The following is a 27518-nucleotide window of genomic DNA, read 5'->3' as shown; positions in this document are numbered from 1 at the left end:
TCAGTGGATAAATGTTTTTATTTAATAACATTGTTTAATAAACTACATATTTAACAGGAAAGTTGTTAAAGCTACAAGGTAAAGGCACATTGAAGGAGAATCCTTTTTAAATCCAATTTTCAGGGAATTCACTTTACATGTAAATAAAGCGGAAGATGCAGGAAAATTATTTTGAAGTTTTTAATCACTAACAATTTCTGGGAAACAAAGTTTATCCTATTTTCCCATAGAGGACCCATGTTAAAATATGAGATTATTTTCCCCTATACTAGGATTCAGCATTCAAATAAATCACTAGTCCAACTTCAATGTCGTAGAACCCAAAAAAAAATAACTATCCTAAAAATATATATAGTTATACTAAATGGGAATAAACATGGCACACATTAATTACAAAAGATACTTCATGTACTAGAAAGTGCACCTGTAAGAAAATTAATAAATGACCTAAAACTAAAGCATTTAGGATAACAAACATCATTTTACTTGCTATCTTTTAGAATGCTACTAGGGAAATCGATGGCACTTAAAAAAAAAGTTGTCCAAATATTTCAACTTTTTTGGATACGTTTTCCTGAAATAAGCAGAGGCATTCTGTCACCTCAATGCTACAGGTGTTTCTTCAAATAAAACATTTTCAAAAGTAAGAGCTGACCTAATATATATCTCCTTCATCTTTTCTTACCTTCTCAATTTACTTAAACTTGTAGGGGCTTAGCATCAGATGAAAGGTCAGTCTGCCTAGCAATTACTAGACTTGCTGTTATCAGAATGCTTTTTCACTCATGAGAAAACTAGAAGGCGCTACCTGGTCACTGGCACAAACTCACAAAGAGCTTATAAAAACTGCTTTTGTCTTCTAAGTTGGTCAAAAGGAATGAGGATAAACTGATACTGGTTATTTACTAAGCAGAACGCTATTCAAAGTCTATTTGGAATGCTATCCTTAAAGGTACTTTCTCTATAAAGAAATATAATTTAGCTAGATGAAATAAATCACAACTGTTTTCACTTCCTTAGGTTGGTTTCCTTTAGCTAGTTTGATGTATGGTAAATGGTTAGGTTAGGGTCATGTGTTAGGTTAACTGGAGGTTTGTGGAATAGCTTATTAACAAGAGTATTTAAAGAAAAAGCTAGTTAAGGGAAGCTGGTTACCAAATGTCTAGTAGGACTGTTAGATAAAACCATCTAATCCTTCACTTCAGCACATCATGATGGAGATTTTACAATAGCAATCTGGAATCCAAAAGCCTTTCTAACCAGGTTAATGTAGCACTTAAGAGTACTTGCTCCAGTTCTTATTTAATCAGTGTTATTTTAGGAGTTACTTTGGATTAATCCTTGATTTGGTGCCTTGGGGAAGACTGGGTGTGGTCTTTGGAACATCCTGTCTGTTTAGGCACTGATTATGACTTCCTTGCAGTCTCAGCCTCGCCCGGATTAGGGACTCCAGATACCACTGTTCCTGCTGCAGCTGCTGCTTCCTGTTTTCTAAGTGGCTTTGAGTAGCCGTTAGTTTCTGGGCTTGCTCAATTAGCTGCCGTAATTCCTTCTTGAACTGCTGGTTCTCTCTCTTGATGCCACAGGAGTATTCAAAAATAAATCGCTTTGCTGCCAACTTCAAGGCCTGGGCCTTCATATTAAGCTCTCTTCTTTTTCTCTTTCCCAGTAGCCTCCTGTCTGGCTCGCTCAGTTGCTTCTCCAGTAATCTTTTCTCCTGGAGGAGCTGGGCCTGTACTTCCCGTGTCTTTGCAGCTGTCTCAGCTTGGACTTTCTTTGTCTCCTCCTGTAATGTCTGTATTACTTTCTCCTGCTTTTCCTTTAATATAGCAATGTCCCTCATTGCCTGCAACTTCCGCTTCAAACTGGATTGGATATTTTCCTTTTGCAAGAGCGCTGTTTTAAGCACTGAAATTTGTTCTGCATATCTGGAGGCTGATTCTTGTCTTCTTCGTTCAATCTCTCCACTTTTTTGTAAATAGCTGTTCCATACCTTCTCAGGTTGCTTTGTGTACTCTTCAGTTTTGTTAGTCAGGTATTCCAGAAAGAATCTGTTTTCAGCCTGGACAAGTAACTTTTCTCGGTGTAGCTTCCTGGACTCCTCCAGTAGCTGTTCCCGCTGGGTTTGAGCTTGTTTTATATGTTCGTTCAGATCCGTCATTTCCGCCACTATCTTTTCTTTAAGCCTTGTCTCTACCTTTGTTAGCTTCTCTGGCTTGACAAAATTATTTATTAGACTATGATACGGTGGAAGGAGCCTTCTGGGGCCCTCATCAAACCTGAAAGAACAAACGAGAAATTCCTCTGTCAGTTAATGAAACTTTAGGAAATAAGTGCACAACTGCCCTTTATTCATACAAGAGAATATTTCTGAGCACCAGAATGTTCTAGACATTATGCAAGGTGTGGGGAATCCAGCTAGTGGTACAGGATGAGGAATGTAGCTCATCATTTACAACGTGCGTTCACTACAACCCTGGGAGGTATTATCTCAGTTTTAAAAAAGGAGAAAACGGGTTCAGAGAGTTTAAGTGACTTGCCCATGACTCACACCACTAGCAAGTGGCAGAGCCTGGGTATTAAAGCCACATCTTATGACTTACTGAACACTGTTCGCAGCTACAAAGGGCCACAGAAACAGACTGGGTGGTCGGGAGTAGAAATAATTTTCTAGGCTCTTTCATCATCTTTCCTGAGTTTCTGAGGGCCCTTCAGTGAGAAGGAAGCTCCCCTCCAGTACCTACTCGCACCTGGAATCCAAGCATTCATCCTGAAGGTCACGGCAACTGTGTAGTTCACTGAGGGTGACTGCCCAGGAATGAGCGCTAGCATCAGGAACCTGCGTCTGCAACTCGCGGGAACAATGTACAAGTGCGGAAAGCTCCCGTAGTTTATCCGTTCGGTGCTCAAAGGGTCTCAGTGCTGCCCAGCAACCCTGGAGGCTGCACCCTGCTCCAGTCCCGGCTGGTCCAGCCCTGAACTGTTTAACCGCCTCGGCTACCGAATAAACCCCAGCAGCCGGTCCTCCAGTGGCTCCGCTCCCCGCTCTCTGTGGGCTCAAAATGACAGGCATGCTCCTCGTTTTCTTGCTGTGTGAGCCCTGCCTTCGGGACCCCATCTCTTCTGGCCTTCCTCCAGGGGACAAAAGCCCTCCCAGGCTGCAGAGATCAGCGCCCTTTTCCTAGCTCCTTTCAGCCTTCCTCTCGCTTGCTCAGCGCCCCCACTTCCTCGCCACTGTCACTAGTTGACTCACCAGCCCTGCCCGACGCTAAGAAGATGCCCTGGCAACAGCCGCGCCCCTTCACGCGCTCCTTTCTGACGCTTTGGTTCTGTTTTCGTTCGCAGCCCAGAACATCGCGGAAGTTTCTCTAGCCATGCGTGACTCTATGGTTGCGTGGGCGGGGCCAGGAGGAAGATGGCGGCGTCCGCAGCTGCCGCTGAGCCCCAGGCTTCTGGGGGTCTGCGGCACCCAGTGTGTCTGTTGGTGTTGGGAATGGCGGGATCCGGGAAAACCACTTTTGTACAGGTGACGTACACAGCATGGGTGTAGTAGGGGAGCGCAAAAGGTTGCCTCCTGCAGGCGGAAGGCCAGGAAGAAAGGGAGGGAGGTCTTCGAGGATTTGGAGGGTACCGGCGCATGGCTTTCGGGGGCTTCCCATCAACTTTAGTTCCTTCCCCGGCAAAGCCTCCTCGGGCCCTAGCCAGGTTAATTAAGGCTCTCTTCTGCGCACCTTCAGGGCATACTCGGTCCAGCTTACCACGTTGTACAGGAATTGTCTTGCTGATAAAATTGCCAGTTTGTCGAAGGCAAGGGCTTAGAAGAAACTTTAAAGATTAATGCAGTGCTGGCACACAGGTTTTGGTGAAGATTTGCCAGATTATTTCTTGCACGCCTGTCATGTTCCATTCACTGGGGATATAGCGAAAATGAGGTTGACAAGATTCATTCATGGGGCCAAATATTTAATGGAGGAGATAGAGAAAACCCACATACGAAGAATCAAAACAAGTAAACATGTGACTACGAGTAGGGGAAGCTTTGTTAGATGGGTGATGAAGAAAGGTAGCATTTGAACTGAGAGTTGTATCTTGGAGGTGGACATAGTGGGTGGATATTTCAGGTAGAAGAAACTCTAAGTGCAAAATTCTTAAGGCATGGGTGGTAAAGGAATGGAGGTTCTCTCTTGTCCCCTCTTTGTCTCTTTCCAACCCTCTCCCCATATCTCTGCAGAGGCTCACAGGACACCTGCATGCCCAAGGTACTCCACCTTATGTGATCAACCTGGATCCAGCAGTACATGAAGTTCCCTTTCCTGCCAATATTGGTGAGTAAACCAGTAACATAACTTGTGTGAAGTACTTTAAAGAGAATGGAAAAGGCCGGGCGTGGTGGCTCACAGCTGTAATCCCAGCACTTTGGGAGGCTGAGGCAGGTAGATCACAAGGTCAGGAGTTCAAGACCAGCCTGGCCAAGATGGTGAAACCCCATCTCTACTAAAAATACAAAAAACTAGCCGGGCACGGTGGCAGGCACCTGTAATTCCAGCTATTCAGGAGGCTGAGGCAGGAGAATTGCTTGAATCCGGGCAGCAGAGGTTGCAGTGAGCCAAGATCGTGCCATTGCACTCCAGCCTGGGCAATAGAGTGAGATTCTATAAAGCCTCCAGCCTGCCAGTCTTCAGTGCCTTCTTTTTTCATGTTTTCTAAACTATCTACTTTCATTTCCTTTGGATTTGCTTGCGTTCCTAAACAGCCTAGGCTTTTTTTTTAGACAGAGTCTCTGTCGCCCAGGCCAGAGTGCAGTGGCGTGATTCACAGCTCACTGCAGCCTCAACATCCTAGGCTCAAGTGATCCTCCCACCTCAGCCTCCTGCCACTATGCTGGGCTAGTTTTGTTTTGTTTGTAGAGACAAGGCCTCTCTATGTTGCCCAGGCTGGTCTTGAACTCCTGGGCTCAAGTGATCCTCCTGCGTTGGCCTCCCAAAGTGCTGGGATTATAGTTGTGAGCCACTGTGCCCGGCCTAATTCCTTTTAAAAAAATCATGTCTGCATTGCCTTTGCATTGCCTTTGTCAGTAATAGGCAATTAGTAAGAAGGTTTTTTTCCCCTTGATTTTTGCCTCCCTTTTTCTAGGCATGTTTAAGTTGTGTGAAACTTTTCACTTTGTGGAGACAAAACTCTCTGCCATAACTTTAGAGCTCCTAGCCCTAACATTCTTCATGATTTACTTGGCATTTATTCTTTGTAAGGAAGGAAACCAGTGTGAAAGTGGAGGTGGTAGAAGAGAATGCTGATAGGAAAAGGCTAGAAGGCCAGTTTTACTTTCCTGCTGGTAGGGAATGTGTATGTATTACATTCCAGTTAATTCTTTTTTTTCTCCTCAGATATTCGTGACACTGTAAAGTATAAAGAAGTCATGAAACAGTATCCTTTTCCGTCTACTTTGGTCTTGACTCATTCCTGGCTTCTTGTCTGTGTATTCTGTGGCTTGAAAGAGTGTTTTTGCCTTTTCCTTGTGAAATATACAAGCGAAAGGATGGAAGCTGATTGTGGGAGAGGTAGGTGATCAGAAATACTATTTCAGCTTGAGATTTTAGTTTTCTAACCATCTCCCCAGACGGCAGGCTGTTGTAATTAAAGAGCAGAGAGTATGATAGGATAACTGATAGCTACCTGGGTCCCACAAGGTAGTATTTTGCCTTGGATGATCATCTGTTGGTCACCACCTCTTTAGACTGGGAAACTCAGAAATGAGTGAGCTTAGTTGGATTAACTCTTAGTAAATTGCTGTGTGAAATGTGTACTCTCTCCGTAGGCAAGTCTAAGTAGGAAGACTAATCATAATCAGCAGACTGCCTGATTTGTTTATGAGGATCAGAGCCGGAGGTGTTATACAGGTGGCCTTAATGGCCAATGCCAGTGGGCTATCACTGCCTGATGCACCTGTATTACATTTTGGTCACTTTGCTTTCTTCATTTTGCCTGACCATTCCTAAAATCATAAATGAGTGAGCGAGACTTTGATAATGGACGTTTCCCTATGTGGTTAAGGTTGTGTGGTAGTCAAGGATTAGGTTGCCAGTATCCATTAATGGAACACTAATTTCATAATGCCGTTTGTGTGAATCATAGCCTGGGTATGAACTTTATAATCTAGTCTATAAGCGATTTCAGTCCTCAACTTGGTGTCTAGATATGGACTTGGACCCAATGGCGGCATAGTGACCTCACTCAATCTCTTTGCTACCAGATTTGATCAGGTATATCTGTCTTTAATATATTAATATGGTTGTGTAAAAATCTGTGACTCTTAAATTCCTTAGCTTGATCACATTGGTAAAGAAGAGCAGCAAACCTGAGCATAAATATAGAAAATAATTAGGCATTTTGTCAGACAGAGAAGTAGACTATGAGAAGGTGATCAGTATTGTCAGACAGTTCACATTTAATATTTGTGACAGCTAATAAAAATCCAAAACACCTGGGTTATTTTCTTGACCTGTTCTTTGCTTGTGGTAATACCCTGAAGCTGGGCTGGGGGTATTTGGGAGTGGGATGGACTAGCAGTCATGGAATGGAAAGATGATGGGGCATTTTACTTGTGATAAATATTTGTCATTCTTTAGGTTTTCTTTGTCACCTACTTCCATAAGTGTTTTATAATCACTGGTTTTTATACTCTGATGTTAGGCTATGAGACAGGCTGTTAACATTTTGACAAGAGATACAACTTGACATTGACTGATCGAAGTCTTCAGCTTCTCAGGTCCTTGGATTGTGCCCCAAGGTGGTATTGGAGTGCTGCTGATGTGGCTGTGTTGCTTTAGTTCAGCCTGTTTATTTCTTGTTGTCCTAAGATTGTGAACGTTCAGTAGGTGATTGAGGGATTCACTAGGTGATAGTGCTTGTGAGGTATGCCACCCTGGAGAGGGCTCTGTGATTTTGTGTTGAAATCGGAATTTGTCGTCATTGACATCTTTTTCTTTTAGGTGATGAAATTTATTGAGAAGGCCCAGAACATGTCTAAGTAAGTGATTCCAGTAACAGCCACTTATTACTCCGTAGCTGACATATTTCTAGGCTTCATGGAGGATCTGGAATACCATCAGCCTCTGAAAGGATATAGATTGAGATGAAACCATTAGGAGTGAAAAAAAAATTGGCAAATCATTAAGATGCTTTAGAATATAGAGCTAAATTTAATATCATTTCATCCTCAATTACTTTGATCCTCAATTTACATGGCTTCTTAGGAGCTATTTTGAGACTTTGTGCCAATTCGGTTGTCCACCTACCTTCTCTTGGGAAACCATGCTTGTTGTCATTAAAGTATCTGAAATACCTAATTCTTATTTAAATGAATATAGTCTACATGGTTCAGAGAAAAATTATTCTTATGGCCATTACCCAGTTAGCTGTTGTTCAACGTTTACTTTTTTAAAAAAAGATAATTTATTGTTTTATAAAAATTCAAACCATGCATGATATTTATAAGATGAAACCATCACCCTGATTCCCACTAGAAGTAACATCATTATTCAGTGACTAGCATTCCACATTTCTATATACACAGATAGAAGGATGAATGGATAAAAGTGCTTTTACAAAAATGGGATACTAGAGGTAGCTTTTGTTTTGTTTTGAGACAGGGTCTTGCTCTGTTGCCCAGGCTGGAATACAATGTAGTGACCTCAGCTCACTGCAACTTCCACCTCCCTGGCTCAGGTGATCCTCCCACCTCAGCCTCCCAAGTAGCTGGGACTACAGGTGTGAGCCCCCACACCTGGCTAATTTTTGTATTTTTGTATTTTTAGGATGCAGTCTCACTCTGTTGCCTAGGCTGGAGTGCAGTGGTGTGATCTTGGCTCACTGCAATCTTTGCATCCCAGGTTCAAGTGATCCTCCTGCCTCAGCCTCCTGAGTAGCTGGGATTACAGGTGGCCTGCCACCATGCCCGACTAATTTTTGTATTTTTAGTAGAGACGGGGTTTCACCATGTTGGCCAGGCTGGTCTCAAACTCCTAACCTCAAGTGATCTGCCTGGCTTAACCTCCCAAAGTGCTGGAACTATAGGTGTGAGCCACTGAGCCTGGCCTGGAGGTATTTTTTTTTTAATGACAGCTTTATTAAGATGTAATTCATATACCATAAAGTTCACTCGTTTAAAGTGTATGGTTGTTTTAGTCTGTTCACAGAGTCGTGCGTTGATAATTACCACCTTCAGAATATTTTTGTCATCCTAAAAAGAAACCCCATACTCATTACCAATCACTCCTTATTTTCTGTTCCCCTCAGCCCCTAGTGACTACCCCATTTTCCATTCCCACGGGCAATATGATTTCTCCACAACCAGTTCCTCCATAACCTTGCCAACTTTTGTTATTCTTCTTGTTTTTGATTATAGCCATTCTAGTGGATATAGAGTGGTATCTCATTGTGGTTTTTACGTTTATTTCCTCAATAACTAATGATATTGAACATCTTTTTAATGTACTTATTGGCCATTGGTATGTATATATTTAGAGAAATGTCTATTAGAATTCTTTGCCAATTAAAAAAATTTTGATATAATTCATAATTATATCAAATTAATTAACAAAAAGTTGATATAGTTCATAAAAACAGCTTTATTGAGATAATTCACATACCATACAATTCACCCATTTAAGGTATGCAATTCAGTGGCTTTTAGTATATTCACAGAATTGTACAACTATCACCACAGTCAATTTTAGAATATTTTCATCATCTCAAGAAGTAATCTGATATTCTTCAGCTAGCACTCCCCTATTCCATTCCTTCCATTCTTCTTCCTCTGTTCCACACTCACCCCAGCCCTAAGCAACCAGATGTTTCCCAAGAGATTTACATTCTGGTTTTGTGTCTTTCATTTTAAATGCATTGTGTTTCTATAAAATTTTCCCCCGTGATCATTTGCAGCAACTCATGGTCTGCTGTTCCTGCCCATTAGCATGAATATTGGTCATTGAACAAAGTCTAGGGGATCATCATGTGCAGTTTAAGGGCAATAGGAGGAAGTTAGATTTGGCAGTGTGCAGAGGTTATTCCAGTCTTGGATAACCAGATGTTTATTGTCTTATATGATGGAATATCCTTCAGCATAACACAAATGTTAACACTTCTTTAATGATCTTTCTTGACATAGATACGTGTTGATTGACACACCTGGACAGATTGAGGTATTCACCTGGTCAGCTTCTGGGACAATTATCACTGAGGCCCTTGTGAGTATTCTAGGACTTGCTACTGAGAGTAGCTAGAGGGGCTAAACTGGATGAGCATTTATTTTTAATTGCCTTGGACTTTATATGGGAGGGAGTTGTAGAAGCTCTGCACACCCAGCCTAAAGTGGTTTTCCCTTGTTAAGGATGGTGGAAAAAGAGTTTGAGGACAGGCCATTATCCCTCTGACCAAGGCTTTGATTATTTTATGGCTTTAGGCATCCTCATTTCCAACAGTTGTCATCTATGTAATGGACACATCGAGAAGTACCAACCCAGTGACCTTCATGTCCAACATGCTCTATGCCTGCAGGTAATTGATTATTGGTGGGGAAAGTGTTCCATCAAGGTATAAGGCCTTTTTCTCTTCTTCTTCCTCTTTGTTTTTTTTTTTTTTTTTTTGAATCTGGTTGCTTACCCCTGGAGTTGTGCTCATTCAGATTTGCTATTCAGTTGAATGGCTGTGAGTTGGGGAAGGTCAGAGGAGAAAAGAGGCACATGTACTGTTGGCATTCTCTCTCAGTACCCTCTGATCTTCCTCCCTTGTTGTTACTAAAAGGTGACGTATGAATATGAGCTGTCTGATAGTTGTTCCCAGGTGAATAAAATCCAAGTCTAAAGATAATAAAGTCCTCTGGGCTGGGTCTGTCATCCCTACACTTGGGAGGCCAAGGTGGGAGGATCATTTGACCTTGGGAGTTTGAGACCAGGCTGGGCAACATAGCAAGACTCTGTCTCTACAAAAAATGTTTTAAAATTAGCCAGCGTGGTGGCACGCCCTTGTAGTCCCAGCTACTTGGGAGGCTGACATGGGAGGATTGCTTGAGCTCAGGTGGTTGAGGCTGGAGTGAGCCATGATTGTGCCACTGCACTCCAGCTTGGGGCATCGAGAGCCTGGGGCAACGAGAGAGAGAGAAGAATAGAGTCCTCTGGCCTAAATGATGCTGGTAGAGTGAAATTGTAACATGAGGAGATACCATGAATAAGAAGATTTATCCATAATTATAAAATGCACAGGTGGCCAGGCATGGTGGCTCATGCGTATAATCCCAGCACTTGGGGAGGCTGTGGTGGGAGGATCGCCTGAGCCCAGGAGTTTGAGACCAGCCTGGGCACCATGGTGAAACCCTATCTCTACAAAATATACAAAAATTAGCCAGGCATGGTGGTGTGTGCCTGTAATCCCAGCTACCTGGGAGGCAGAGGTGGGAGGATTGCTTGAGCCTGGGAGGCCAAGGCTGCAGTGAGGTGCAATGATGTCACTGTACTCCAGGCTGGGCAACAGAGTGAGACCCTGTCTCAAAAAAAAAAAACCGGACAGGTTTGCCCCAAACGTGACACCATTAGCAGAGGAAGGGCATGCATCACTAGATTAGTGCATTAAGACTGAGGAGCAAGGCCGACAGTTATTAAAGCTGAGAGAATTTAATTTTGAGGGTACACAAATGCCATCACCAACGTTTGTCTTTTCTGATATGACAAGGGATGTCCCTTTTTGTTGGATGCAAGAAATCGTGATCCAAATAGAAATCTGAAGATTGACAGCATTATTTCATGTTCATATTGTTTATTTATTTATTTATTTATATTTTTTCGAGACGGAGTCTTGCTCTGTCACCCAGGCTGGAGTACAGTGGCATGATCTCACCGTACTGCAATTTCCGCCTCCTGGGTTCAAGTGATTCCTCCTGCCTCAGCCTCCCGAGTGGTCACCACACTTGGCTAATTTTGTATTTTTAGTAGAGTCGGGGTTTCACCTTGTTGGTCAGCTGGTCTCAAACTCCTGACCTCAAGTGATCTGCCTGCTTTGGCCTCCCAAAGTGCTGGGAATACAGGCATAAGCCACTGTGCCTGGCCCATTTTCATATTAATTGTTTAAAAGAAAATTATTTGATTTGCCTGATAGTGTTAATCATTTCTTTTTTAAAAAAATTAATTAATTAATTTATTTTTAGAGGTGGGGTCTCGCCATGCTGCCCAGGCTGGTTTTGAACTCGTGGGCTCAGGCGGTCCTCCCAGCTTGGCCTCCCAAAGTGCTCAGATTACAGGCATGAGCCACCACCCGCAGCTGGTAATCATTTCATGATGAAACATACAGTTGATCCTTGAACAATTTGGGGGTTAGAGGAGCCAACCCCTGCGGAGTGGAAGACCCGAATAAAACTTTGACTCCCCCCAAACTTAATTACTAAAGACCTACTGTTGATTGGAAACCTTGCTGGTAACATAAACAGTAGATTAACACACATTATATATATATTATATGTATTATATGCTGTATTCATATAATAAAGCTAGAGAAAATAAGGGGAAGATATATTAACTGCTCATTAAGTGAAGTAGATTGTCATAAAACTCTTCATCCTAATCGTCTTCACTTTGAGTAGTCTAAGAGTAGGGGTTGGTTTTACTGTCTCAGGGGTGGCAGAGGTGGAAGAAGGGCTGCATATAAGTAAACCTTGCAGTTCAAACCTATGTTGTTTAAGGTTCAACTGTGTATCAAAATATCCCTTTGTACACCTTAAATATATATAATTTTTATTTGTCAACTATACCTCAATAAAGGTGGTGGTAGAAACATTTTTAAAATGTTACTTTACAGATTGAAAAAAATTTTAATGTTCTTTTCCTAGCCTTATTGAGGTATAATTGACAAATAAAAATTGTATATATTTACATGTTATTTGTAAAGAATAAAGGAGATAATACTTATGAAAGTGCTTATTAGCACAGTGCCTAGATACACAGATTGAGCATCCCATATCCAAAAATTTGAAATCTGAAATGCTCCAAAATCTGAGACATTCTGGACACTGACATGACACTCAGAGGAAATGGTTATTGGAGGATTTTGGATTTTCGGATTTGGGATGCTCAACCAATAAGTATTTATAAATATTCCAAAATCTGAAATCAAAAACACTTCTGGTCCCAAGTATTTTAGATAAGAAATTCTCAACCTGTAATAGGTATTCAATAAATGTTCATTTCCTTCTCTGAAAAATAACAATTTGGTTAAAAAACAAAACAAAAACAAGTTCAATATTAAGGCATTATTACTTCAAATGAGAGTGAGAGTGTGTGTGTTGCTTCTGGGTGGTAGTTGTTTTCCTGTTGGGAGAGACTATATGATGTTATGTAAAAATGGATGACTACGTTTTAGATTCTGAACTCATTTCCCTTCTCTTACTTAGTCCCGACATACTGACACTGGATGAGCAAGAGCTTATGTGCTTTTACTAATAACTTCTCAATGTTTGGTTTTCAGCATCTTATACAAAACCAAGCTGCCTTTCATTGTGGTCATGAATAAAGTAAGTGTATTCTTCCTGTTGTGATTCACCATTTTTCATCAGAACCTTGTGTTTAGAAGGTTTAGGCGGGTGAGAAAGATTATTTCAGATGCTAGAGACCAGATTCAGGCTTTACTGAAACAAATTCATAGGCACTTCGAGAAAATGAATCAATCAAATTGAATGAGCAATTATTACCAACTCTTGTCTAAAATTATTTTAGGCTAGGTAGAGTAGCACTTCAACCATAGTATGTAGATTATCCGTCAGAGTCAAGACTGTGTAATTACGAGAGGGACAACTAGTCTACTGGAAGTGGCAATTAAAAAATTCTAAACTTCTCTGTTGGTTGATGGCTAGGATGCAAGAGACCTTTTGACTTCAGAGCCTAGAATGTGCTGGTGTCTATTCTGGCCCTGGTTACTTGGCAGTGGATAGTGGAGGGTCAACCAAGAGAATACATATCTTCATTTAATTACACTGACTACACAATGATTGTAGTTCTTTGTGGCTTGTTGCAATGGAGGGGAATTGAAACAGAGAAAGAAAATATATGGATGATATGCTCTTTGCTGTCAACACTTAATTAAAAGAATAAATTTTGCGTTTGTTGGCTCTGGTTGCTCATAATTGACTTCTCTCTGGTACAGACTGACATCATTGACCACAGCTTTGCAGTGGAATGGATGCAGGATTTTGAGGCTTTCCAAGATGCCTTGAATCAAGAGACTACATACGTCAGTAACCTGACTCGTTCAATGAGCCTGGTGTTAGATGAGTTTTACAGCTCACTCAGGGTAAATTTTCTCTCCTGCTCACACTGACAGCCTCTCCAGATAACCTGTTAACCCATAGGACTGGCTTTGAACCTGACTGAGAAAGGAAGCTTATTACCTACGGAAAAGTAACTTTTAAAGCATTGCTTATTAAAAATTGTGGAGTGTACAAGAAGAAGATAGGGACCCCAACTTCAGAGTTTATAGTCTATTTGGGAGAGAAGGCTACACACAGAATTAAAACGTATGATATATTATAGTAAGTACCTTAAGAAAGATTGGAAATTGGGCCTACGATTGTGAGGCGGCAGATCAAAATGACAGATTTTGGAGGATATAGCATTAGAGGTATGCTTTGAAGAAGGGTAAGATTTATGTAAACAAAGGCAGAGTGGGTTAATTGCCCAAGTAAAGGCATAGACAAAGTCAGAAAGTGATTTGGTTTGGTTTGTTAGGGAATAGATAATAAGTCCTGTTAATTGTTCAGTCCTAATTATCTTTTTTTTTTCTTTTTTCCTTTTGGAGAGAGGATCTTGCTTTGTTTTACCCAGGCCAGAGTGTAGTGACAGGATCACAGCTCACTGCAGCCTTGACCTCCTGGTCTCAAGGGATCCTCCTGCCTCAGCTTACCAAGCAGCTAAGTCTATAGGCGTGTGCAGTATACTATACCCAGCTAATTTTTTATATTTTGTAGAGACTGGGGTCTCGCTATGTTCCCCAGGCCAGTCTTGAATGCTTGGCCTCAAGTGCACCTCCTGCCTCAGCCTCCCCAAGTACTGGTAGTATAGGCATGTGCCACGCACTCAGGCCACATCTTTCTTTTTCAATTTTTTATTTTCCATGGACTTATTTCTGTGACTTTTGAGTGGGTGTGCTGTTTTATTCTTTTTTAGCCTGGCTTTTTGCCAAAGACTTCTCAAAGTATAAACCACTCTTAATAAGATTTTATGACATTTGAACAAGTTAATATACTTCATTAAAAAATATACAGTGGTTTCTTTAGTGGCATTTATGATGCTTTTTGGCAGGTGGTGGGTGTCTCTGCCGTTCTGGGTACTGGATTAGATGAACTCTTTGTGCAAGTTACCAGTGCTGCCGAAGAATATGAAAGGTGAGGATAAAGGAAAATTCTATTGATGACATTCTTAATAACCTACAATTCTGATATGAAAGCAGTTTTTCCAGGAAAAGCATGAAGTTTTCATGATGAATGTATTATATTTGCCTTGCATATGTGTATTGAATCAGACCACACTTAGGGGTAACAAGCTCCCTTTAACTTTTTTTTTTTTTAAGTAGAAGTATAAATCTTCATTGTATTGAGTGATTAAGAGCAGGGATCATCAGACTTTTCTGTAAAGAGCTAAATAGTAGATATCTCAGGCTTTGTGGGCCATACGGTCTCTGTTGCAACTGCTCACCTCTGCCATTGTAGGACAAAAGCGTCCTTAGACAATTTGTAAATGAATGGTCATGGTTAGTGTTACAGTAAAACATTTATGAAGACAGGCAGTGGGCTGGATTTGGCACTAAGGTGGTTGTGAAGATTGAGAAAACATGTATACAGCACTTACCACAATTGCTGACATATAGTAAGCACATTTTATAATAAATGTTATAACTATTGTCAGTGTTAATGCTGGAATTCCATTTAACTAAAGGAAAGTGGTGTCAGAGCCCTGTGCACTTTCCTTAGGCCTGTGGCATGATAGCTGGCTTATTAGCATCATGTGTCTTTGGCTTCATATTTTGCAAGATCCTAACGACCATGTTTTGGTTTTTAGGCATGTTATTTTGATTTTGATTCATTGGACACAAGAGTGTTATCAAAACCTTAGGACAGACTCTTTTTCTGTATCCTTTCACTGTTGTTGTTCAAGTAAAGCACATAATTGCATGTTGCACGTCCTGAACTCAACAGGCTTATCTTTTACTTATCTCACCCTTTTATCTCAAATGAATGGTGAGTTCATCAGTCATGTTCTCACCAGTATTAATCTTTCCAGCCCAGTAGTCAGGATTGTGTCTCCTGGTTCCAAGGTGGGAGCGGGTACCTTGGCTTTTAATTCCATTGGGTAGACTCTGTCAGTGACTAAGATTTGTTACATCTGATGTTGAATGAAGTCAGATGTTTTATTATTGTCAGAGTCTTAGGAAAATAGAGGAGATAAGGGGATGTGGAGAGTCAGTAGGATAGATGATTAAGCAAAGGAATTTAGAAAGTGTTTCTCTTTACAGGGAGTATCGTCCTGAATATGAACGTCTGAAAAAATCACTGGTAAGAAGGGAGGCTGTTTCTATATTTTAAAAGGGCCATTAATAAAACTCGGCTCAATCTTGATGACATAAGTGCTTTTGTTTTGGTTATTAATGTATCTTTTATTTAATTAAAAAAGTTTTTTTGTAGCTTTATTGAGGTACAATTGGCTAATGAAATTTCAGTGTATCTTCTAAATACTTGTTAATTTAAATTTGTAAATTTGTATGTATGTTGTCTGGGTGCAGAAAGGCTCCTTAATGTTTCTTCTCTTTCAGAGGTCAATTTAAAGCTAGTTGTAGAATTTTGTATAAGAGTATAGTGGTGGTTCACAACTCCTTTTTTTGTTGTTGAGAAAGGCCAGAGTGCAGTGGCACGATCGTGGCTCACTGCAGCCTCGACCTTTTGGGCTTAAGTGATCCTCCCATCTCAGCCACCGGAGTAGCTAGGACAACATGTATGTACCACATGCCTGGCTAATTTTATTTTGTAAATTTTTTGTACAGACAAGGTCTCACTATGTTGCCCAGGCTGGTCTCAAATTCCTGAGCTCCTGCAGTCCTCCCTACTGGGCCTCCTGTAGTGCTAGGATTACAGGCAGGTGCCACCATGCCCAGCCTTCTCTTATCCCAAATGATCGAGTGTCCTGCTTCCATAGCTCATTGGATCCTTTGTCTCTGAGCCTTCCTGCTATGTCTACTTCAGGTTTTTGTGTTTTTTTCCCCATATAGTAAAGTTTATTGTATCTTTTGTTTTTTCATTTTGTAGGCTGGGGATGAATAAAAAGAGTAATGCCTTCTATCTAGGCATTTTGCCTAGCCAGTTTAAATGTTCCAGTTCAATTAACAGAGCAGGGGATCCACCCTGGACTGAACTCAACACTTTGGAATTGAGGATTCTTTTGAAATCTTTTCGTGTTCTGTTTCCGAACCCTCTAAATCAGTCTGCAGAGCCCTCCAGTCTAAACTTCTGCTGTAACCCAGGCCCACGCTGCTTAGTGCTTCCGTCCCTATACCAGACGACCCTTATCTGCATCAGTTTTTATGTAGCCTCTAGTATTTGTATAATTCTTCATCTCCACTGAGAAGTCTGGCATCTAATTTGGGACTCCTTTTTGAATATGATGACGGCATTTTTCTCTATATATACAGGCCAATGCAGAGAGCCAGCAGCAGAGAGAACAACTGGAACGCCTTCGAAAAGATATGGGTTCTGTAGCCTTGGATGCAGGGACTGCCAAAGGTATTGGAGGGTTTCTTGGTGTTAGGAACTAAAAAAAGGTTACACTTATTTCTTTTTCTTTTCTTTTTTTTTTTTTGAGACCGAGTTTCGCTCTTGTTGCCCAGGCTGGAGTCTCGGCTCACCGCAACTTCTGCCTCCCAGGTTCAAGCGATTCTCCTGCCTCAGCCTTCCTGAGTAGCTGGGATTACAGGCATGTGCCACCACACCCGGCTAATTTTGTATTTTTAGTAGAGACGGGGTTTTTCCATGTTGGTCAGGCTGGTCTCGAACTCCCGACCTCAGATGATCCGCCCACCTGGGCCTCCCAAAGTGCTGGGATTACAGGCATGAGCCACCATGCCTGGCCGGTTACACTTATTTCTATCAGCAGGATTCTATTTATATATGAGAGAGAGAAAGAGAAAAAGATAACGGAAATGTGGTTTTATGTGTATATATATATATATATATATACGTGTATATATACATGTATATACACACACACACATATATACACACAAAACACACATATGCATACATATATATTAAAAAATAAAGGATTCGGAAAGGCAAACTTAAAATTATATACAGCTATACCACTTTGGGTTCCTCTTTCAGGAAGTTTTTGCTTTACTTTGGCAATATACTTGATGTGTACTGTGGTTTTTTGTTTGTTTGTTTGTTTCTAACACTTTTAACCCTCCTCAATTTTTTTTATAATTAAAAATTTTTTTTTTACAGTTTGACTTAATTTCAGATTTACAGAAAAGTTACATGAATAATACAAATAATTGCCATAATTATTCAATCATATTCCCAAAATGTTAACATTCTACCATGTTTACTTTATTCTTTTCTCTATCTATATGACTTTATATGTTATATAAATATATATTTTTCAGGCCGGGCGCGGTGGCTCAAGCCTGTAATCCCAGCACTTTGGGAGGCCGAGGCGGGCGGATCACGAGGTCAGGAGATCGAGACCATCCTGGCTAACACGGTGAAACCCTGTCTCTACTAAAAATACAAAAAATTAGCCGGGCGTGTTGGCGGGCGCCTGTAGTCCCAGCTCCTCGGGAGGCTGAGGCAGGAGAATGGCCTGAACCCGGGAGGCGGAGCTTGCAGTGAGCCGAGATCGCGCCACTGCACTCCAGCCTGGGTGACACAGCAAGACTCCGTCTCAAAAAAAAAAAAAAAAATATATATATATATATATATATTTTTCGTGAATCATTTGAGTAAGTTACAGATATAACTTTTACCTTGAATAATTCAGTATCTTTTTCCTAAAAACAAGGATATAATTTTATATAACCTCAGTGCAGTTATCAGAAATCAGGAAATTAACATTGACATAATACTATAATATTAACTAACATATAGATCTTATTCAGATGTAGCCATTTCCCCAGGACAGCAGGAGAAAATCCTGGATGTGCAGTGTATTTAATTCTCACATGCCTTATACTCCTTTAGAATCTGGAACAGTTCCTTAGTCTGTCTTTGTATTTTATGACTGACATTTTTTAAGCATGTAGGATAGTTATTTTATAGAGCATCCTTCAGTTTAGGTTTGTTTCATGTTTCCACATGATTTGATTCAGGTGACTAATTTTTGAATTGTTGTGTTTTTTCAAGGAATCACATCGGGAGGCACATGATGTTGATTTGTCCCATTACTGGGGATGTTAACTTTGAATATTTTTATGAAGTGGTGTATGCTACGTTTTTCATAAAGAATTACTATTTTTAGGCCAGGCGCGGTGGCTCACGCCTGTAATCCTAGCATTTTGGGAGGCCGAGGCGGGTGGATCACTTGAGGTCAGGAATTCAAGATCAGCCTGGCCAACATGGTGAAACCCCATCTCTACTAAAAATACAAAAAATTAGCCGAGCATGGTCGTGCATGCCTGTAATTCCAGCTACTCGCTGAGGCTGGAGAATCTCTTGAACCCAGGAGGCGGAAGTTGCAGTGAGCAAAGATCACGCCACTGCACTCCAGCCTGGGTGACAGAGTGAGACTCCCTCCATCTTAAAAACAACAACAAAAATTACTCTTTTTAAATATGGCTGTTTTTCTCTTTGTAATAAGAATTTTGTGAGGTGATGCTTTGAGACTATAAATATCCTTTTAGTTTTCTAATATTCACCCATTAGTTTTAATATCCATTGATATAATAGGAATATTAATTTTTCTGTGATTACATGGTGCAAATATTTAATATTTTCTCCCTATCAGTTATCCTTTGACTTTGTTCATGGTGTTATTTTGCCATGCAGAAGTTCTTGTTTTGTTTTGATGTAGTCAAATTCATCTATCTTTTATTGCATCTGGGATTTTAAGTCACAGTTAGGAAGCCCTTATATGTACCTATGTTAAAGAGGAGTTCACCTATTTTTTTTGTAGATTTGTCTGGTTTTATTTTCTAAATTGAGATCCCCGGTTAATTTAGAGTTTATTCCTGGCTATAGTATGAGGTATATAGGTCGGTGTTATTTTTTTCATAAATAGTTTTATCTGTATGATTTATTTAAAAGTCTGCCATTGCCTTAGGTTTTTTTTTGGTAGTGTTCTTTTTGTTTTTTTTTTTTTTTTAGAGATGAGGTCTGAGGCTGGTCTGGAACTCCTGGGCTCAAGCGATTTTTCCATCTCAGCCTGCCAACTAGCTCAGATAGGTGTATGCCACTGCACCTGGCTTGTAACAGCGATTTGAGATGCTATGTGTATAATGTTCTAGACCAGCCTCAGACCTCATCTCTAAATGTACTAAAGTTCCATGCGTACTTGAGTATATTTCTATATTATTTCACTGGACTATTTATTTATTTATTTATTTATTTATTTATTTTTGAGATAGTTTCTCACTCTGTCACCCAGGCTGGAGTGCAGTGGCGCAATCATAGCTCCCTGCAGCCTCGAACTACTGGGCTCAAGCATTCCCCCGTCTCAGCCTCCAGAGTAGCTAGATCTACAGGTGTGTGCCACCATGTCTGGCTAGTTTTAAGGAAATTTTTAATAGAGACGAGGTCTCACAATGTTGCCCAGGCTGGTCTTGAACTCTTGGCCTCAAGCAGTCCTCCTGCCTTGGCCTTCCAAGGTGTTGGGATCATAAGCAGGAGCCACCATCCCCAGCCCATTTTTTTTTCTTTTAACTTGCTTTGGTGAGCAACGACTATTTACTTCTATGCCTGTACCATGTTGTTTTAATTATGTAATTATGTTTCAATATCTGCTAGATCAGATTGTCCTCCTAATTTTTATCTGGCTGTCCTTACATGTTCTTCCACATGAACTGAGTATCAACTTTATCTAGTTCCTTAAAAAAGCTTTTTGGTATTTTAGTTGGGATTACATTATATTCATAATTAATTTAGGGAGAAGTGACATCTCTATGATGTTCAGTCTTGCTACCCAAGACCACAGAATGTCTTTGTATTTGTCAGGTCTACTTGTGTCTTTCAGGAGTGTTTACAGTTTTCCACATGTAGGTTTTTCTTACTTCTTTTTAAAATGTTTTTGTTATTTTAGCCAACCTTTTTGACCAAGAGTTTTTACCTGTTTCTTTTTAATTTTTTTTTTAAACAAATCATCTTTATGTATTTGTTTTGAGACAGGGTCTTGCTCTGTCACCCCAACTGGAGTGCAGTGGGGTGATCTTGGCTCACTGCAGCCTCCGCCTCCTGGGTTCAAGCTATTCTCCTGCCTCAGCCTCCCAAGTAGCTGGAACTAGAGGTGCCTGCCACCATGGTGGGCTAACTTTTGTATTTTTAGTGGAGATGAGGTTTTGCTGTGTTGCCCAGGCTGGTCTCGAACTCCTGGGCTCAAGTGATCTGCCCACCTCAGCCACCCAAAGTACTGGGATTACAGGTGTGAACCACTGCATCCAGCTTGAAATTTATGTATGTATGTATTTATTTGTTTATTTTTGAAGCAGAGTCTTGCTCTGTCACCCAGGCTGGAGTGCAATGGCGCGATCTCGGCTCGCTGCAACCTCCGCCTCCTGGGTTCAAGCGATTGTTGTGCCTCAGCCTCCTGTGTAGCTGGGACTACAGGCACGTGCCACCATGCCCAGCTAATTTTTGCATTTTTTAGTAGAAACGGGGTTTTGCCATGTTGGCCAGGCTGGTCTTGAACTCCTGACCTCAGGTGATCTGCCCATTTCAGCCTCCCAAAGTGTTGGGATTACAGGCATGAGCCACCATGACTGGCCCCAGCTTGAAATTTATTCTAAGTATTTAACCTTCTTCATTACTGTTGAAAATGGGATTTTCTGAACCGTTAATATCTTATAACTGGTTTATGTTTGTATGTATGAAGGCTTTTGATTTCTGTATATTCATCTTTTATCCTGATACTTTACTGAATTTTTTTTAGTTTTATCATTGGCTCTCCAGGGGTTTTTAGGTTAGTTTTCATTTACAGCCCACCTTCCACCCCCACCCCTGTATATTGAGGGACTGTCCTCAAGATTCAGGTGCAAGTCTGTTGCAGCTTAGTGGAATCCTCAACCAAATTGACTGTACTTAAAAGAAAAGCTCCATTTATTTATTTATTGTAATAAATTGTACATTTATTTTTTCTTCTCATCAGCAACACTAGCATTTTTTTTTCTGGGACATCTTTCTTAAAGGAGTGATGTTTCTGTTCATGAAAGTTACTGCTCTATGTCTAGTAGAGAACAGCAAAGCTAGTAACGGACTGGGTTTACCAGTTAAGTGTACTCACTTGTGCCATCCTGTTGCACAGCTCAGCAAAATACATTTCTATGTGCCACAGCCCTTTAGAATCACTTCTGAAAATGTGAAGTCAATGTTAAAACTACTGCTGCAAAGGGTCTGCTGTAGTCAGCTAACCTGTTGAAGGTTGGGAGAGTTTAAGTAAATCATTCGAAGAAAGTCACAAGTATAGTTGCATAATTGTTAGTTGGGCACAGAATGAAGCATTTACTGTCAGCATGTCCTGTCATCCTCCTTTTTCAGGCCCACAGGCCCCTTGAGATTAGTGCCAGTTGATGTTGCTGCCTCTGGCCACCCTTATTCCCTAGCTGAGCTCTTGCAAGCCTCATAGGCTCCTGAAGAGAGAGTGGCCATGTCCTCCCATGGCAGTAGTGACTTGATTAGACTTCTCTCTGATTACTGGAGCTCAGCCCTTACTGGTTTTTCTGAATAGAGAATTTTACTTCTATTAGTGTATTCGATTTTCTATTTTTCCCCTCCCTCCTCTTCTTAAATAATACCCTGGCCCCTCTATAACATTTCACCCTGTATTTTCTGCAGACCTTCTCTGAACTTATATTTCCACCAGGAGGCTTCCTTAGCACTCCATACTTTCACTGTGACTCATCAGCACACTGGATCTGCTCAAATGTTGTTAGCTTTCATAGGAAAAACCATCACCCCTTCCAAGCTGTGAGCCAGTAAAAAAGAATGATGCTACTACTAAGACAAATTTGAAAATTATTTCCCTCAGCTTAAAAAAAATGGGACTCCTAGGGCTATTTGCCTTATGAAAGCATTTTGTGAACTAAGCTATTACAGAAATGTTAAGTGGTATTAACAATACATTTAGAAGAGGTAAGATCCTGCATTTATATGTATCATGAGCACTTTCATCCTGCCAGTTTATGATCATAGTTACTTAGTGATTCAAGATCACCTTTTTGAGGAGGCATATCACTGATAGGTGTTTTCACTGTAGACAGCTTATCTCCTGTGCTGCACCCTTCTGATTTGATCCTGACTCGAGGAACCTTGGATGAAGAGGATGAGGAAGCAGACAGCGATACTGATGACATTGACCACAGAGGTGAGAGGTGGCTGAGGTGGCCCATGGCAACAGAGCATCTGCTTATCCTCATATTGTTTGCCCAGGAGTTTCTTACTGTTAAGCATGTAGCCAGTAATAGTGGGGGAGAGGAGATGGTAAAGGATACAGCACCATAAAAGAGTTTCCTGTATTGAGAGTTCCTGTCCTGCCTACTGGATGGTTAATACTGAGCTGATTACAGGTCTTTCGTTGGTCTTGTGTCTTCTTATCTTTAGGTCCTAACTTGGTTTGAGGGATCCAGGACTTTTGTTTGTTGTTATTAGTATTTTGTTTTAAGAATATGTAAGGGCTGGGTGTGGTGGCTCATGCCTGTAATCCCACCGCTTTGGGAGGCCAAGGCAGGAGGATTGCTTGAGGCCAGGAGTTCTGGACAAGCCTGGGCAACATAGTGAGTCCCAGTCTCTACAAAAAAGAGAAAATAGCTAGGCATGGTTACTCACCTGTAGTCCAAGCTGCTTGGGCGGCTGAGGTGGGTGGGTTGCTTGAGCCTAGAAGTTTGAGGCTATCGTGAGCTATGATTGTGCCACAGAACTCCAGGCTGGGTGACAGAAGAGTAAGACCGTCTCAAAAACAAAAAACAAAAATAATACATAAGGTGATATGGACTAAAACAGTAAGGATAGAATGGCTCTGGAAACCCAAACCCCACTTGGCATAGTTTTATGGACTGTGAGCAGAATCTAATTGTTACTATTATTTTTTGAGACAGAGTCTTGCTTCGTTGCCCAGGCTGGAGTGCAGTGGCACGATCTCGGCTGACTGCAACCTCTGCCTCCCGGGTTCAAACGATTCTCCCACTTCAGCCTCCCGAGTAGCTGGGACCACAGACACACGCCATCACAGCTGGTTAATTTTTAATATTTTTAGTAGAGACGGGGTTTCGTCATGTTGGCCAGGCTCGTCTTGAACTCCTGCCCTCAAGCGATCCGCCCATCTCGGCCTCCCAAAGTGCTGGGATTACAGGCATGAGCCACCATGCCCTGCCAGAATCTGATTCTTGAAACAACCGTAGGCCAGGCGCGGTGGCTCACGCCTGTAATCCCAGCACTTTGAGAGCCAAGGTGGGCGGATCACCTGAGGCCAGGAGTTCAAGACCAGCCTGACCAACATGGCGAAACCCCATCTCTACTAAAAGTACAAAAAATTAGCTGGGCTTGGTAGCAGGCACCTGTAATCCCAGCTACTTGGGAGGCTGAGGCGGGAGGATTGCTTGAACCTGGGAGGCAGAGGCTGCAGTGAGCTGAGAGCTCACCATTGTACTCAGGCCTCAGTAACAAGAGTGAAACTTGGTCTCAAAAAAAAAAAACCGAAAACAACCATAGGATTTAGGTCTTAGCTATGGCCAAGAGTAAACCTCGTTATTCTTTAGGCTGTTTTACATGTAAATTGCCTCATTTAATCAGATTTGTTAAGATGTAATTTACCAACAGTGAAACTCACCTTTTTGAGTATATAGTTTGATGAGCTTTAACAAATATATACTTTCCTGTAACCACCATCACAGTTGAAATGTAGAGTACTTCTCTCGCCCCCCAAAACTTCCTCATGCCCCTTTTTTTTCAGTCCCCATCCTGAACACCTCGTGCCTGGCAACCACTGACTGATTTCTGTTCCTTTGATCTTGCCTTTTCCAGAATGCCATAGAAATAGAATCACAGTATTTAGCCTTTTGCATTTGACTTTTTTGACTCAGTAATGTAGTCTCTCCATGTTGTTGCATGTATCAGTAGTATGTTCTTTTTTATTGCTGAGTGATACTCCATTATTGTGGATGTACCACAGTTTGTTTATCCATTCCCCAGTGGATTGATATTTGGGTAGATTTTAGCTATTATGAGTAAAGCAACTATAAACATTTCCAAATAGATCTTTGTGTAGACGTATGTTTTCATTTCTCTTGGTTAAAAATACCTACAAGTGGGACCTTATTTTAGCTACTATGAGGGAGGTATTCTTTCTACTTATAAAGAAACTACATTTTGGGCAGCATGTAGAGCATGCCTCTAGGAGACATTTCCTTTTTGAGGGAAGTGAGTACTTAGTTTCTTGGAAGTAATGTACTGTTTTCTGATGGATGGGTGACAGGGGCTCTAATCAGTTTGTCTAATGAAAGAGTTGAAAAAGAATTGCCCTTTTTTCCTTGCAGTTACAGAGGAAAGCCATGAAGAGCCAGCATTCCAGAATTTTATGCAAGAATCGATGGCACAATACTGGAAGAGAAACAACAAATAGGAGACTTTAGGACACTTCACTTGTTTCTAGAAGTCCAGAATTTTGGACCTCCATGTGAAAGAACTATCCTTACCTCTGACTGGGGGCTCCCACAAGGGCTAATTTTCCTCACAGTAGCAGAGTTTCTCTTAGAGAAATCTTGTGACTCAGATGAAGTCAGGGATAGAAGACCCTTGGACCTGGCAGGTTAATGCTGATTATTCCTTGGCTTTTCCCTTGTATTTATGCAAGGAAGGATATACTGAGCTGATACTCTTCCAAGCCTGCAACTTCAGGTTTTATCATTTGAACTCAAGTACTTTTGCTGCTGAGGAATGGAATCAAAAGAACGTAGTCTCCTGGTGACCACCTCATATCTCTAATATTAGGCTAGATGTATAGCTTCTACTCCCCCAGCTTCTTGATCTTGACCCTGCACTGTAAGTTGCCCTTCTATTAGCAGCCAGGGAAAAGGGAAACATGAGCTTATCCAGAACGGTGGCAGAGTCTCCTTGGCAATCAACCAACGTTGCTATGAAATATGCCTCATACTGTGTAGCTCATTATAGGACATCAGGTTTGTTCAAAAAGACATGATTAATGAATCAGAATCCTGTTTCACTGGTGACTTGGATAAAGAGTTTTTAATTTTAACTTTGTTGTAAAACTGCTTGTCATGATTTCAAATTAGAAAATTAAAATTGCAAATAGCTTCACTTCTCCTGTTCAACAGAGGCTTAAGGCCACATGTCCAAACTTGTCTCAATAAGGAGGTGATATTTTACTAAGTTTCCCACGTGCACATACTGAGTAAATACAGAGCTAGGCCCAGTTTGTATTGTACTCTGAAATTAATGCAAAGTCTCCTTGGTGATTTTCGCAAAGGCCGTGGATTTGGGTCAGAGGCACATTTCATACATAACAGCCCTTATAAACATTTGCCCTGCCTCCACATTTTACAGTATCTTAAAACAGTACATTTCTTTCAAGGAATTTTATCTCTGTCAGTACTCCAACTTAGTGGTTCTCACAGTGTGGACCAGGAGCATCAGCATCATCTGGGGAATTGTTCAACTCACCTCTTAAAACCTATGAACTCAGAAACCCTGGGAGTGGGGCCGAGCAGTCTGTTTTAGAAAGCCCTCCACGTGATTCTGATGCATGGTAGCCTATGACATAATTCCAGACCAGGTGAATCTCAGATACTAATCCTCACATCATTTGCCTTCTCACATTACCCTCGTCTTGACCATCTGGTGCCTGTTCTGCAGTTTAACATTCTGCAGCAATAAAATGTTTTATTATGAAGTATTAATTTCAGTGTTCTATACTTAGTGGGAACCACTGGTCTCAAAATTTGAAACTATTCTTTAAGAGGAGAACATTCGCAAAGCAAAACTCAAGCATACTTGGTTTTTCTCTGTAGTACTTTTGAATGCTTTATCTTCCTTACAGAATAACTTGTCTTCCAAGTTACTTCCAAGTACTCCAAAAGGGTACGGAGTTAAGTCTTAATCATCTTTGTATTCCTTGCACAGGACCTAGCAAATAATTGGTACTCAACGTTTGCTGGATGAATGAAATAAATTCCCAGATGGCCACTTTGTGGAAACTAACTGCCTAATCGCCACTTTCATTATAAACAAAGGAAAATGAAGATAAGACTGCAACAGAGACCAGGTGCAGTGGCTCACGCCTGTAATCCCAGCACTTTGGGAGCCTGAGGCAGGCAGATCAGCTGAGGTCAGGAGTTTGAGACCAGCCTGGCCAACATGGTGAAACCTCATCTCTACTAAAAATGCAAAAATTAGCTGGGTGTGGTGGCACGTGCGTGTAATCCCAGCTACTCAGGAGGCTGAGGCAGGAGAATCACTTGAACCCAGGAGGTGGAGGTTGCAGTGAGCCGAGATTGCACCATTTGCACTCCAGCCTGGGCGACAGAGCAAGACTCCATCTCAAAAATAAATAAATAAATTTAAAAAAAGACTGTGACAGAAGGGGTTTAGAGAAATGTGCTAAAGAGTTACAATTGGCAAATTTAAAATTATATGTTAAACTATAACCTCATTTTATTTCTATCATATTCATTTATTCTCAATACCCGGGACATTTAAGGCATTCAATAATGAATTAAAGCTATGCCTTATTTTGGTCTGTATTAAAGGAGTGGTCTAAATTTTACAAGATGTATTCTGCATCAGAAAACCAAACTTCAGCAGTTTAACATGCTGGCATCCATCACCAAGGCATGAAGCAACACATTTGCTAATGATTGCTAATCACTACAGTGCTACATCATTTACTTAATACATACTGATTCAGTACTTATATATGCAGATAGTCTGATGGATGAGTAACCACAGTTATGTTGTTCAGGACATGATGTAAAGTTGAAAGGTGCATATTGCTATGCTTTAAAGGCTGCCTTTACAGTAGCAGAAGCAAAGTGTGCTTAATGGACTGCTGTCCTCTGATGACCAAGCAAATGCAACAAATGAAATATGCACAAGGCTGTCCTTGGACAGTACTTGTTTGCTTTGCTCACAAAGGAGAAAAGGAAAGAAACAATTGAAAATATGTATATGGTGAAAGTATGTGAGTCTGAGCAGAAATAACAAAGGCAAAAGGATGAGGAGAGATGGAATAAGTCTAGAGAAGAAAATAAGTGGATGAGATAGAGAGCTGTCTAAG

The 27518-nt window shown here is 41.0% G+C and overlaps 2 protein-coding genes, 1 long non-coding RNA gene and 1 other non-coding gene across 5 annotated transcripts; 1 reads left to right on the top strand and 3 right to left on the bottom strand.

The window, feature by feature from the left end:
* CCDC121 (coiled-coil domain containing 121) lies at positions 1 to 3118 on the bottom strand. Its single transcript, XM_055253760.2, has 2 exons — positions 2751 to 3118; positions 1 to 2279 (listed from the first exon to the last, which is right to left on the bottom strand). Exons 1-2 carry the CDS (start codon positions 3116 to 3118, stop codon positions 1325 to 1327), a joined length of 1323 nt encoding a protein of 440 aa, XP_055109735.1. The 3' UTR covers positions 1 to 1324.
* A 244-nt stretch (positions 3119 to 3362) lies between these two features.
* GPN1 (GPN-loop GTPase 1) lies at positions 3363 to 26439 on the top strand. 2 transcript variants are annotated; one of them, XM_055253767.2, is made up of 14 exons: positions 3363 to 3526; positions 4232 to 4325; positions 5385 to 5424; positions 6194 to 6260; positions 6990 to 7027; positions 9167 to 9245; positions 9461 to 9555; positions 12511 to 12556; positions 13186 to 13332; positions 14340 to 14422; positions 15550 to 15589; positions 16720 to 16810; positions 22488 to 22595; positions 24763 to 26439. In XM_055253767.2, exons 1-14 carry the CDS (start codon positions 3416 to 3418, stop codon positions 24846 to 24848), a joined length of 1125 nt encoding a protein of 374 aa, XP_055109742.1. In that variant the 5' UTR covers positions 3363 to 3415; the 3' UTR covers positions 24849 to 26439. The 2 variants fall into 2 exon arrangements, with proteins under 2 accessions (XP_055109742.1, XP_055109743.1); XM_055253768.2 differs by lacking the exons at positions 5385 to 5424; positions 6194 to 6260 and having other exon boundaries at positions 24763 to 25481.
* Positions 6487 to 21574, bottom strand: LOC134733604 (uncharacterized). Its single transcript, XR_010117237.1, has 2 exons — positions 21516 to 21574; positions 6487 to 7112 (listed from the first exon to the last, which is right to left on the bottom strand). It is a non-coding gene; the product is annotated as an uncharacterized lncRNA (long non-coding RNA).
* Positions 16329 to 16457, bottom strand: LOC129468708 (small nucleolar RNA SNORA36 family). Its single transcript, XR_008652786.1, has one exon. It is a non-coding gene; the product is annotated as a small nucleolar RNA SNORA36 family (small nucleolar RNA).
* Positions 26440 to 27518: the final 1079 nt, after the last annotated feature.

Source organism: Symphalangus syndactylus, chromosome 18 (assembly GCF_028878055.3).
Source record: "Symphalangus syndactylus isolate Jambi chromosome 18, NHGRI_mSymSyn1-v2.1_pri, whole genome shotgun sequence".
NCBI lineage: Eukaryota > Metazoa > Chordata > Mammalia > Primates > Hylobatidae > Symphalangus > Symphalangus syndactylus.
This window is presented reverse-complemented; position numbering and strand designations above follow the sequence as displayed.

Bases quoted from the DNA above. Each gene is read 5' to 3' on its own strand.
- CCDC121 (XM_055253760.2), bottom strand. From the start codon at position 3,118: ATGGGGTCCCGAAGGCAGGGCTCACACAGCAAGAAAACGAGGAGCATG. The intron at 2,280-2,750 runs GTGCGAGTAGGT...TTGTTCTTTCAG, and splicing joins GATGAATGCTTGGATTCCAG to GTTTGATGAGGGCCCCAGAA.
- GPN1 (XM_055253767.2), top strand. From the start codon at position 3,416: ATGGCGGCGTCCGCAGCTGCCGCTGAGCCCCAGGCTTCTGGGGGTCTG. The intron at 7,028-9,166 runs GTAAGTGATTCC...TTCTTGACATAG, and splicing joins AAGGCCCAGAACATGTCTAA to ATACGTGTTGATTGACACAC. The intron at 22,596-24,762 runs GTGAGAGGTGGC...TTTTCCTTGCAG, and splicing joins TGATGACATTGACCACAGAG to TTACAGAGGAAAGCCATGAA.